Source organism: Phodopus roborovskii, unplaced genomic scaffold (assembly GCF_943737965.1).
Source record: "Phodopus roborovskii unplaced genomic scaffold, PHOROB, whole genome shotgun sequence".
Classification (NCBI taxonomy): domain Eukaryota; kingdom Metazoa; phylum Chordata; class Mammalia; order Rodentia; family Cricetidae; genus Phodopus; species Phodopus roborovskii.
In genome coordinates, this window is record NW_026126511.1 from 41353311 (window position 1) to 41366824 (window position 13514).

At 38.8% G+C, this 13514-nt stretch overlaps 1 protein-coding gene across 5 annotated transcripts in view; it reads left to right on the top strand.

The window, feature by feature from the left end:
• The window catches only part of Fndc3a (fibronectin type III domain containing 3A), a 136070-nt gene that overhangs the window by 103256 nt on the left and 19300 nt on the right, over positions 1-13514 (top strand). For all 5 annotated transcript variants that reach the window (XM_051195402.1, XM_051195400.1, XM_051195401.1 and 2 more), the window contains 8 exons: positions 3810-3967; positions 4071-4130; positions 5117-5255; positions 6086-6139; positions 8406-8530; positions 9483-9657; positions 9799-9885; positions 12715-12853. In XM_051195402.1, coding sequence (XP_051051359.1) covers positions 3810-3967; positions 4071-4130; positions 5117-5255; positions 6086-6139; positions 8406-8530; positions 9483-9657; positions 9799-9885; positions 12715-12853 — 937 coding nt within the window. The remainder of the gene's footprint in view (positions 1-3809; positions 3968-4070; positions 4131-5116; positions 5256-6085; positions 6140-8405; positions 8531-9482; positions 9658-9798; positions 9886-12714; positions 12854-13514) is intronic.

A 13514-nucleotide genomic window follows, 5' to 3' on the forward strand; every position in this document is an offset into this window, starting at 1 on the left:
CTTGAGTGTCCTTGAGTCTCTTGGTCCTTCTAACTGTTCTTCCTGTGAAGGGACCACTGTGCCTGTTTTCCCTGCTTCAGAGGGCAGCCATGAGCAAATGAGCTGGTTGTGAAAGCATGTTGTCTTCTGAAGTAGCATACAAGAGGAACAATCCCAGCTGGTTTCTAAATCAGCATTGCGTTGTCTCCACTCCAGAACCATGGCCGCCGAGACATCCTAAAGAATACCCAAATGGGATGCTGTGCCAGCAACTCTTTAGTAAAATTGTGTACCTTGTTCTCAAGATTTCTCCTCTGTTCATTTAAAATGAACAAGAAATTGAATGAAATCCCCTTTGTGCTTTTCAGCACATCAGTGACAACTGAGTTTCCCTAGGCAGCGGTGTCAGGGTCATCTTTCAGTCCATCTTTACCTTCAGTTCTCCTGCAGCCAAGCACCATGACTTTTCTGAGACCCACGAATCTGTGCAATCCCTGGCACACAAAATTATTACTCCTTCCTCACACAAGAACTTTGGAGTAGTTTTGTGTGGGTCCACTTCTGCTTCTAACATACAAGCTTTTACAATCCCCCGACAGCACCAACACAAAACACCTTTCTTTAGAAAGCTGCTGCTGCATTCTTTCTTGTTGTCAGCCAGGCAGTAATTGGCAATGCTGCTGATACCCTTGTCATTCAGAGCTTGGCTCCCTCCCTGTCTCCTGTGACTGTTGCAGAGGTCCTTTATCTCCCCTTCCTTCTGGCTCTTAGGACAGTGGAATGACCAGGTTTTCCTTAAAAGTTAGCTTTCTGTATAAGCTTAGGAGATGAGAAATTCCCAGATTAATCACCTTCTTTCTTAGCAAGTTATATCCCATTCCAAATCCTGTAAAATCTGTTCAAGCCAGTGGTTTAAGCCCCTTCCTGATGTTGTGACCCTTTAATACAGTTGGGGTCATGATGACCCCAACCCTAAATTTATTTCATTGCTACTTTTCATAACTGTAATTTTGCTACCATTATGAATCATAATGTAAGTGTCTGATATGCAGGATATCTAAAATGTGACAACTGTGAAAGAGTTGTTTGCTCCCAAGGGGTCATGACTCACAGGTTGAGAATCATTGGTTTAAGCTCTAGGTCTGGTTCATGCCTATAGTCCCAGTACCTAAAAGTCTGAAGTAGGGCGATCTTGAGTTCGAGGCCACCCGGATACCTTGAGACAAGACTATCTGAAGATACAAAAGCAAAGAAAATTCTCTTTGAAATTAATTTCTCAAGAAGATTTTCCAAAAGTCATTTTAAAGTATTTTGTATATGCCTTAATATAGATGTACACATAAGAACAGAGTTAGCTTTTTAGTAGAAGTAGAGATCAAACATTTTTCTGTAACAATACGCTGCTTTAAATTTCTCCTAACTGTATTTCCTGCGCATGGCGTCCTGGAAAAGTCTGTAGGTGATAACTTATGAACAGGACTCAGCTTCTCCTTTAGACGAAGTATTTCGGTGTCAGTAGTTAGCAGGGTTAATTTCTTGGTGTGATATTAAGTGCATGGCTGTATAACATCTTAACCATAGGAGAATCCAGTGAAAGAATCCCAACTTTCTGTAAATGTCATTTTATTCCAAGGTAACAGTAAACCCCAACAGATTCAGAGAATTTGTTATTGGCTAAGCAGGTTCCATCCGAGCTTCATGTTACCCCTGCTTACAGCATTGCTGCTGCCTGTACTTAGGAAATACAGTAAGTCACCGCCAGGTGGGATAGATGGACTTCATAAGTACAGGCCAGTTAGTGCTGCTGAGTGGCCCACCTTCTGAATCCTGTCACACCGTCAGACTTTAACACAGCTGTTGTCACTCTGGGAAGTCAAGACACCTACGTTATGGTAGCAGTGTGTTTATGCTGTAAAAGACAAAAGCCTGCCCCATCAACCAGCTAATAGCTAGCTAAACACTTTTTAATGTAGAATCATTTTAAGTTCATTGTAAATGAATTATAGTACCAAAAATTTATGGCAGTATTACAGTAAGTAAACTCTTATTTTTTCCATGACTTAACAAAAGTAGAATATATACAATTTTAAAATTACTCAGACTTTGAGAACATTGAAAAAGTTCTTTGTCTTGCTCAGTTTAAAGCGGGGTAACCATTATCTTAGGTGCTAGTGGTGTGTTTTAATTTTCCATTTGGAAACCCTAGTTAAGAATATATATGATTGGGGCTGGAGTGGTGGCTTATCAATTAGGAGCACTGGCTGCTCTTCTAGAGGAGCCAGGTTCAATTCCCAAGCACCCACATGGCAGCTCACAACTGTCTGTAACTCTGTTCCAGGGGATCCAACTCCCTCATGTGGACATACTTGCAGGCAAAACCCCAATGCACATAAAATACAAGCAAGTAAATCCTTAGAAAGGAATATATATGATCTTTTAAATTGTATTTACCGTGTATACTCTTGAACGTTTGTGCCATGGCACATTCATTTGGAAGTCAGAAAACAATTGGTGAAATCAGTCCTTTCCTTGAACCTTTATGTAGGCTCTGGGAACCAAAATCAGGTCACAAAGAATTTATAACAAGCATCATTACCCTTGGACCCATCTCACCAGCTCAATCTCTAAGATAATCTTTAAATTGTAATCTAATCCCTATACCATTTTCCCTCTTTATTAGGCTCTTACTATAAAAGGAACATGTACACAGAATTTTTCAGTAAGAACAGATATGTAGAAAACAATTACAACCTTGTTTCTCTTCTCTTAAGTCTCACCACACATGTATAAAACAAAAACAAAAACAAAAAACCTCAAAAAGCAACAGTGAATTACTTGTAACAGGACATTTCAGGCATCTTCAAGCATTTAAAAAGAAAAACTATTGAACAAACTGTTGTAAACTGTGACCCAGCTCTCCTTTTCCCTACTCTTAGATATCACCGGTATATCAGTGAAGCCTTTTTTTCAGGACACACAGTCCTTTCTCACTCTGCTGTAAACACCTAAGGGAATGTGTCAAGAAGCTGTTCCAGTGTCAGAGGTCAGCACCCTGTTTCCACATTTTTGCCACCAGTCATGCTGCAGTGGACACCTTGAAGTGGGTGTCCTTGTACACTTTTACAGTTTGTAGGATGGTATCCTAAGAGAGGGAAAAAAAAAAAACTAAAATGGAATTCTTAAATCCAAAAGTAGATATAGCCTGGAATAGTGATATATAGGTTTATAATCCCAGGACTCAGGAAGCTGAGGCAGGAGGAACTCAAGTTTTCATTTAGCCTGCCCTATGTTGTGAGACCTGACCCAAAAAAAAAAGTAATCATACGTTTCTTCAGTTGACCCTGAGCAAGTAACAGCTCACATTCTCTTCTAGATGCCCATTTCTCTGTCTCTCAACATCCTAATCCTTAGCTTTTTACTGTCTGTCTAATAGTTAAAGCCATGTCCTAATGGCTGCCTCTGGAATAGCGCACACCTACACTCTTTAACATGGGGTGCATTTATGATTGTTTCTTTGCAACATTCACACCCTTCCTTCATTTTTCTCTTAATTCATTACGTTTCTTTTGTGTTATTTAGTAAGTTGAGAAATGAGCTTTCACCTTAGTTTGAAAATTACCATTCTCCTATCTTTTCCTTTTGTCACTGTCCAGGTGAATAGGCCACATAGTCTTCTCATCTGCACATGCGGTGTCCTGCCGTGGGCTGTTTTGTGTAGATTAGGACTGCTGCTACGTTGTATGTGGTTCTGGATCCATCACACAGTCCATTGCTCACCATGCACACATTTGCTTCAGAGCGCTTTGACCTGTTGGTATTTCGTTCTACAGGCCTCAGACATTCAAGCAAGGACGGTTCTGCTTACCTGGTCACCCCCTTCCAACCTCATTAATGGCGAAGGGAATGAGACAACTGTACCAGAGCTCTGCAGTTACGAAATCCTGGTGTCGAGCACTGGGAAGGAAGGGAAATACAGAAGTGTTTATGTGTAGGTGTTTTCCGTCCTGCTCTTCCCTTTTACATGGGTTAATGGAGGCTGATACAGGGCGTGTTTCTAACTATGCTGTTATATTCTTTTCCCCCTACCCCAGAGGAGAAGAAATGAGTGTCACTTTGAATGACCTGAAACCAGCCACAGATTACCATGCAAAGTAAGGACTGTCTTCCTGGTGGACACAACAGAGGGTTAAGCTTTGCTTTTGTTGTTCTCATGAGTGGTTTCCTTTAAAACCTAAAATATGTTAAACTAAAAATGTGACTTCAGTATTCCTATTTGAATAATTATTATTTCTCAAAATAATCCAAAAACATTTAAACATTTAATTCAAGTTTAAATGTTACAGTAAAGGAAGAGGGGTGTTAATTACCCCGTCTGTGGGACAAAGGGTTAGAAGGGCACTGTAGGTGATGGCTGCAGTATTTGCTTTAAAATTGCACACTTAACCTAGCTTCTGAGGTGTTTATACACAGAATCATAAACAGTACTTGTTTACTTTTGTGTATATTAATCTGCATCATGTCTTGGAAAGAGCATAGGATAGTAAGACTCAATATTTCACAGCATTTGCTGGGAGCAATTCAGATAATGCCTTATGGTTTTCTGGTATATATCCCTAAGTTTTTAACTCTGACTTCCCCATCAGGGGCCCAATTGGAGTTGTCCTATTTTTTTTAAAAGAACATTTATAGGTAGGAATATTCCTTTTATACGTTAACACTGTATGTTTTCTGTACTTCCACTAAAAACATTGTCCAACGTAATATATTTTAAGCTAGATTGATACCATTATTGAATCATGAATTGTGTGGGTTATAGTCAATATTTTTTAAATGAAATAAAATCAAATAAACATAGAAGTATCAGCATATTAAGAATATTTGGAAAATTATTACTTTGAGATGTGTGTGTGTGTGGAGAGAGAGAGACAGAGAGAGAGAGATAATCTTGTCACAATCTTAAAGTATCTTTAACGGAGTAAAATAAAACACTGGTTTATACTATTTTTAAGGGACACTCTTTACTTCTAGTAATACTTTCATTGTCTTGGTAGAATATTTGAAATGCTCTTTAATGATTGCATATACATAAAGCTGATAACTGTTGAGAGTAAAATGGATAAAACTATTTATCGTGTAGAGTGCTGGCAGAGTCCAATTCAATAAAGGGAATCCCCTCAGAGGCTGAGAGCTTCACTACTCTGAGCTGTGAGCCTGATACACCCAATTCACCGAGGATAGCCAATCGGACCAAAAACTCGCTCACCTTGCAGTGGAAGGTGAGAATGTTCTGTAGGGTATTTCTAACTATACATTTCTTCTTTTTTCCTTTCCCTGCCTTGTGTTAAATGTCAGTTGTTTTTGGAGATCAAAAGAGGTTCAGTTAAGTAACTGGTTCTCATTGTACACTAAAATTGTCATTTGCTGCTTAGGTATTCACTGACCAAAACCAGCTTGTGGGAGCTTACTTCATTCCAGGTTCCACTCTTACCATGGAAGGAAGTCAGGGCATAAGTCATGGAGGAACCCTTAAGGCTTGCTCTCAGTCCCTCCTGCCCTGGGATGGGATCACCACAGTGGGTTGGGCCCTCCACATCAACTAGCATTCAAGAAAATGCCTCAAGGATATATCTACAAGCCAATCTGATGCAGGGGGTCTCCTGAATTGGTTCTCTGTAGGATAACTGAACCGTATTAACAGTCTAAACTGACTAGTAGATGCCCTTCCCTTACTGGGATTTGAAGATTGGTGGAAGAGCCTTCCATATGTTAGGGAAACACTACAACTGACTTCCATTCCCAGTACCTCTACTTTGTTTTAAAATCTTGTTATCCTCTGGTCTCAGTTGTCTTAGTAGGTGGAATTACTTTGAAGGCCTCATTTCCTCTGTGTATAATTTGAGTAAAGGTATAGCATAAAGGTGATGTGATAATTCATTGAGTTACACATAATAGTTTTCTCCAACTTGGAGGAAAATGGGAAGCTCTCGGCCCCTCTATGGCCATTTGTAAAGGCTAAGTCACAGGCACCATCTGTGTCATGAAGTAGCCTCCTTGTTAATTACGGTGACTAATTTCTTTTCCTTTTTCTTTTTTCCTGTTGTTTTAGGCACCCAGTGACAACGGTTCTAAAATCCAAAGCTTTATTTTAGAGTGGGATGAGGTAAGTGCGTGGAACCCTTTCAGTGGTTACATTACGGGTGCATCTTTAAATACAATGCTCTTATCTGTTTTAATTATGCTTTTTAAGAAGCTATTTTATATGGAGATTGAGTGGTTACATGTCCTCAGACTGATCTTCCCTATGAAGGAGAATTGTGTGTTTTTTCAAGCAGCCACCATTGTTTACCACTCTATTTGGAGACATGACTGGTGCCTAAAAATGAGACGGACTAAAGTCTCATGCAATAGCCAGCATTATCCAGAGTGGCAGTTTATCACCCTAGTAAAGTGTGCAATCACAAGAACAAGCCACACATGACAAAAACACAAGGACAAGCTGTATGTGGCAAAGCATGGTTTTCCATAGAGACATATAAGCAAATAAGAGCCAGTGTAATAAATAATCCTGTCTGTTCCACCTGCGAAGGGCACAAAAGAACATTCCAAGAACAACCCATGTTATGAAGGAACAGAGATCACAAGACAGACTTTTGTCTCATTCACTTGAGTTTTCTCACAAGCACTCAGAAATCTCACATAGCTTTGTTCATGGACCCTGTTCTAGTACACCATTAAAACTGTAACTTAAGGATTTGGGAATTTTAGCTCAATGGTAGAACTTAACCTAGCAAGCATGAGGCATTGGGAAATCACACACACACACACACACACACACACACACACACACACACACACACACACACACCCATGATAGAGAGAGAGGGAGTCATTTTTTATAATTTCATCATTTGGCCTGAGCAAGACTATTTGTTTCCTGTGGCCTTTATAGCAAATAATCATAAACTAGATGACTTAAACAACATTTTATAGTTCTGAAAACCAAAAATATGATATGGTTTTCACTGGGCCAAAAGTGTTGTTTCTTGCCCTAGCCAGTTTCTGTGGCCTAGGGCCTTGTTGCCATATCCTTATGTCTTACTCCTGCCTGCATTCTCAGGGTGCAATTTGTGCTTGCATTTGTGGCTCATGCAGTTAATCAAGGTTGCCCTCTTTCTCAAGATCCTTAATCTATCCATGCTTTTCAGTCCTGTCACTGTACAAGGTGACTCAGACTGGGGATTAGGGTCTGGACGTCTTTGGCAGCCATGACGAGCACACTGGGCTCTACAAATGAGTGTGATGTTTTCTTGTCAGTTTTCCCATTCTCTCATATCCTATTATTTATAGGGGCCAGAGAGAGTGGAAATTCTGATAATGCAGGGATTCAACAGTATATTAAATGAATGATAAAGTATAAACTGAGAAGGTTTTGTCCAGAAATGCTAAGAGAATTCAGAATAAAATTGCTTTTGAATAGATCACAGAAGGTAAACAACATCCTTTTGGTAAATGATGGGAGGGATCTGATAAAGTATAACAGGAATAGAAAGTTAATCCATTCTCCAGTAATTTTATACCATTACTAAAGGCATTCCTGATAAAAAGCAAGCTAAAGATGGCGCTCTATACTACATTATATCACTTTATATTATCTAAGAAGTTGTAATCAGCTTAATGACTTTAAGACTGAGGATATAGTCCTAGTGTCCTGACTAGAGAAAAACACCATTATTCAGAATGCATGATTTTGTTGAGTAGACGACTCAGTTAAAACCCATTAAAAATAATAAGACAGTTGAGCTTAACATCCAGATATTGCTCTTCAGAGAAGCAGAAGTAGCCCCAGGTACAAGAGTGGAATGTGACATTTCTAAAAATTCCCTTTGTCCTGAGTGGCCCAACTTTCCTCTCTCTGTTGTCCAGTTGGGCTGTTTCCTCTGCTAGAACCCTTTAGTGCTAAATGTAAGCAGCTGCTGCACCAAACCTCTTAGATATGTAGCACTGTCTAGGAGGAGATTTAGAGACAGGCCTCAAAGCTGTTCACAAAGAACTCTCCTTGAGTTAAGGAAAAGTGGCCACTTGTCTGTCTCAGAGATCATCATATCACCATAATTACTGTCCCCGTGGAGATCGTAAGGTCCATCCCTTATTATGGCCAGGAATTTAGCATTGGCTGAAACACCATATTTAATTCAAGAAGCTACGCAAGATCACTTGGAGAGCTACTTCTGTTCTTACAATTCTGCACCTGAAGTCAACCATACAGAAGATGCTCAATATCTCAGGCTTCTCTGAAGATCCTTGATAGGTGCATTAGGCTGCTGTTAACATGTACTGTACCAGCTAATAAATATCACAAAAGAACTGATGTGATTTCTCTCTTGTAGTGGTGCATGTGAAATCTAATAACTAACCATTTCTCCTAGGGGAAAGGAAATGGAGAATTCTGTCAGTGTTACATGGGTTCACAGAAGCAATTTAAAATTACCAAACTGTCACCAGCAATGGGTTGTAAATTTAGATTATCAGCCAAAAATGACTATGGTATAAGGTAAGACATTTTGTAAAAAATATATGTATGTTTTGGATCATCTAGTCAGCTTCATATGTATGACTATTTAGTCAGGTTACCCATTACAAATTTTCTTTTGTTGATACCATAATGGTCTAGCAAAGGCTGGAAGAGAGTGGTTTTGTTTAGAATCTAGTGGGTTCCATATCCTTGGTGCTGGGTACGAATAAAGTGCCCCCTCCCCTTTTTATCTTGAAAGTCCCAAATTTCTACAGGTTATTTGTGAATGAAATAATAAAGTCATATTTATGGTCAAAACCAGTAAGCAAGCTTGGTTGGATTAGTGTGGTTCTTATTTAGGTGGATAGTTAGTAATCATCGTTACAATCATATCTTTGTCTTGTTTTCTCGGTTTCTTAAAAGGTCTCTCTGTGTAACTCAGACAACCTGAACCTTTGAAGAATCCTATTGGAATTATTTTTATTTCCCTGCTCACCTTTATGGGAGCTGGAAGGTTTATGGAGTGGCAGGTTTAATTGCACAATTTGCATTTCCTACCACATAAAACGGCATTTGTGAGAACTGTCTGTTCTGCTTCCTGTAGGTGGCATATAGAAGTGTGGTGGAAATATACAGGGTGGGCAGTGGTTTTTACTATGTTCTCTTTCCTACAGAGACTGAACACATTCACTTACAACAGGTTAAAAAATATGAGCATCATGTACACATTTGAAAGAATAGCAACCTTTTGGTGTCTGACCATGTTACCTTTAAGACACTTCAGATCTATTCAGATTGGTTTTCCAGAGCAGAGACTATAGCTCAGTGGTAGGGCTCTGACTTAGCATGTTCAACTCAGGGGTCTGTATTTGAGCCCCATCACAACAACAAATATTAAAATTTTTATTTTGAAGAAATATCATTAGTGGGGGGGACTTTTTATCAATAAAAATAATTTTTACTCTTTTTCAAAAATACTTTGTTCCAACAGTGATTTTAGTGAAGAGGTCTTATACTACACTTCAGGCTGTGCCCCCTCTGTACCAGCAAGTCCTGCACTGACCAAGGCTGGAGTCACATGGCTGTCCCTACAGTGGAGTAAGCCCTCAGGAACACCATCAGATGAAGGGATTTCTTACATTTTAGAGATGGAGGAGGAAACATCAGTAAGTATGAATATGTAGTTTAAATAAGAGTTGAGGTCATTTTGGTGCATCCTTAATCCTACTGAACGTCACCACATATCTGTCACTCCTCATATTTCTGCAATTAGATGTTTAATGAAAACTGTTTTTTTCCCTTTCCAGGGGTATGGTTTTAAGCCTAAATATGATGGAGAAGATCTTTCTTACACAGTGAAAAATCTGAGACGTAGTACGAAGTATAAATTTAAGGTAAATTTTGAAGGCCCATTAAGAGATGTATTTCTTGTCATTATTGTTTTTGTTAAGTTAAAAGCAAGTACATAGTTCCATTGTGTGTTCCTTCCAAACCATTCATTCAGTTTTAAATTTTAAGTAATTCAAAACCAGTTTCACATTTTGTAGGGCTCTTATCTGTGTAATGTGATTAAAATATGCATGTTAAAACATACCCAATACAGTTTTTGGCATCATGTCTTGCTAGACAGATTCATTATATACTCTTAGTGGTAATCCCTCAAAGGAGGTGGTATCTACCAGTTTCTTAATTGCAAAGTTATTTGCCCTTTTGCCTGGTAATAAGCGTTTTGTGAGCAATGTGTCCTATGTAAACACTGTATTTGTTACCAGGGTTTCATAATTGTTTCAATGCCCTTTAGTGACCCCAGCCTCAAACTATTCTTTCTATGATTGACAATGCTAAATGGTGATGTTTTGGTTGTGTAATTCTTCCTTACGTCACTTGGATGCTTTTGAACAGTGACAAACAGAAAATGCCTTTATGGAAACTTCTAGAATTTATCTTTCCTCCTCTGGCATCACTCTGGAATATATTTTGGCTCTTTAACTTGCTCGGCATTTGAATTATTTAATAATTACAGTTAATAGAAACAAAACTAAAATTATAACAGAGTACTTGTACATTGATTAATTATTCATTAATATTTTCCTACCAGAGCTCATTTAATCAAATCATTTCAGATAAATGATAGAGGGCCTATAAATAGTTTTTACTGTTAAAAAGCAAACAAGTTTTGGTACTCCTTGAAAATATTAAAAAATGGAACCTTAATAATAGGAAATTTTACTTATATAGTTTATAATAATGTTACTGTTTTGCCTTATTTCATAAAGGATCATTTCATTTTTCCAAATACAGTTTTCATACTTGTAAGATTTATAAAATACCAAGGAAGTGTGTACTTTGAGTCCAGCATTTATAGTGATGCTTGATTGCAGTTTGGATCTTAGTAATGATTATACGAACAGGTTTTCTAAGGAGGAAGTTACCGATACTTTATAATTTCCTAAGTGTATTAAAATTCTTAGACTTTAACCATTCTGTAATTGCCACAGAATGCATAAGCAGATTTTATCTATTTGACTGTTCCAAGTGACAGACTTGGGATGCAGAGCAGAGCCTGAAGTCCACAGCACTGGGTCATAGGAGCTATGTGTGGGCTTACGAAGAAGTGACACACCATCAAAGTTCACCAAATGTTACTCATTAGCATCAGTGATGGTTCAAAGTCATATGCCTTCATGTTTTCACCTCGACCGGGGTCTCTTGGGCCCATTCTTTTCTTCATCTATGCCCTAACTGAGAGAGTACCCTGGGTTTTATGTTCCTTTAGTGTAGCCCTTTCTCATCCTGCAGGCTTTTCCATGGGGAATTATACATACTGCATTTCTGCGTGAAGTAAAACTTAGCAGTTCTTAAACAAAAGCACACTGACACATGCTGTGTCCCAGCCTAGCTTCTTATCACATTTTCAGTTGTAAGGAATTCTAACTCTTTAGCATCCTAGTGGAACTGCGCTCCGTTGCCTCAATGTCTTCCATCAGTTCTGGTCTGTGGATCTATTTAAGCCTTCTGAAGAAAACAGCTGTCCCATAAACAGATTGATATAAAATCCTTCATATTTTCAATTAGTTTTTTATTTTAAAATTTTTATACATATATTTTGATCATGTCCTAACCCTTTTCCTCCCCCAGCTCCTTCTAGATCCTCCCACCTCAGTATCCACCCAACTTCATGCTTAAACAAAAGTTAAACAAAAAATAGCAATGAAGCAAATAACCTAAACAAAAAGCATCAAAAACAAACAGAGTCCATTTTTTATTGGCCAATGTTATGCCTGGCATGGGGCCTTCCCAAGAGCAAAACTTGCTGGTGCTTTGTTGGAAAAGTGATTTTCCCCTTTTCAGCAAGTGCAGCTCTTCCTCTGCAGAGAGAATTACCAAACTGCCTTCAGGGAGACTTTTTAATGGGATGAACCCACCACACTAACCTGTTTGAGCTGTCAATTGCAAATAGCTTCTTTGTTAAGTATGGAAGTTTAGGAGCTTTCGGTAATTGTTTTATGAAGCTACTATTATCCTGATACCAAAACCCACACAAAGATCCAACAAAAAAAGAAAATTATAGGCCAATATTCCTTATGAACATACATGCAAAATTCTCAATAAAACACTTGCAAACTAAATTCAAGAACACACCAAAAATTTTACCCAGCATAATCAAACTGATTTTTTTCACAGAGTTGCAGGGATAGTGCAACATACATATATTGGTAAATGTAAGCCACCATATAAACAGACTAAGAGTTAAATACCACACATGATCGTTAGATGCAGAAAAGTCCTTTGACAAAATTCAACACCTCTTCATGATAAAATTTTAGAGGAGACTAGGCATACAAGGGACATACCTAAACTTAATAAAGGCAATTTACAACATGCCTACTGGCAATATTACCCTAAACAGAGAGAAACTTAAGCATTTCCACTAACAACAGGAACAAGACAAGGATGTCTACTTTCTCCATACGTATTCAGTTTAATACTTGAAGTCTTAACTAGAGCAACAAGACAACTGAAGGAGATCAGAGGGATACAAATAGGGAAAAAGGAGTCAACTAACAGACTCACTGGGGGAAGCGTGAGCAAGAGCGACCTCAGAGCCCCCACAGTGACACACTTCCTTCAACAAAGCCACCTCTCTTAATAATGCCACTGCCTTTGGAGGCCATTTCCTTTCAAACCACCACACAAACATCAAGTCTGTGTTCTCATCACAGGTCATTGCTTATAACTCAGAAGGTAAAAGCAACCCAAGCGAAATAGTGGAATTTAGTACCTGCCCCGACAAACCAGGAGTGCCTGTGAAGCCCTCAGTTAAAGGGAAGATACACTCTCATGGCTTTAAAATTACTTGGGGTAAGATGATCCTGCTTTATTTTGTGTTTGATTAAAGTAATTTAATTATGAAGTTTTTCTTTGTTCCTAAAATTTATGAGCAATATAGACTACCCTTGTGAAAGTATCGGGGTGCCTTTTGCTAGACATTTACTACATTCCTCCTTAGAGGAGGAGAAGAAAAGGAATGAACAGCAAGGTCAGAGTTCATGTTCCTTTTTTATGGGTGTATGTCCAGGTTGGTAGATTATTGCTGTATCTGGCTATGCGCCAACTGTGGCCCTTCATACAGATTGTAGATGTTGCTCCAGCCTATGGGGTAAATGGCCAGACTCACATGATGACGTTCAGAAGATGGAGATACTGTTGATGGACACAGTTCCCTGAATTGGTGTTTTCTCACAGAAAGTCCAAGTGTAATCCACCAGGTTAATGTGAAGATGCGGTTTGGTTTCCTGTAAAGTGTACAGCAGACTGTCTGTGACAGTTTTTCAGCGACATTGTGATTGTGGTGCCTGGGTGAACTTATTAAACTCAGGGTAGTCCAATAAGTGTGTCCTCCATAGAGGATCCATCTGTGGAAAGCCTTTTGCTCACAGATCCTAGCCAGGTTTGCCACTAAAGAAATTGGGGAGCTACTCTAAGAGGACAAACAGGGACAGCTTTGTGTGAACAGGAAGAC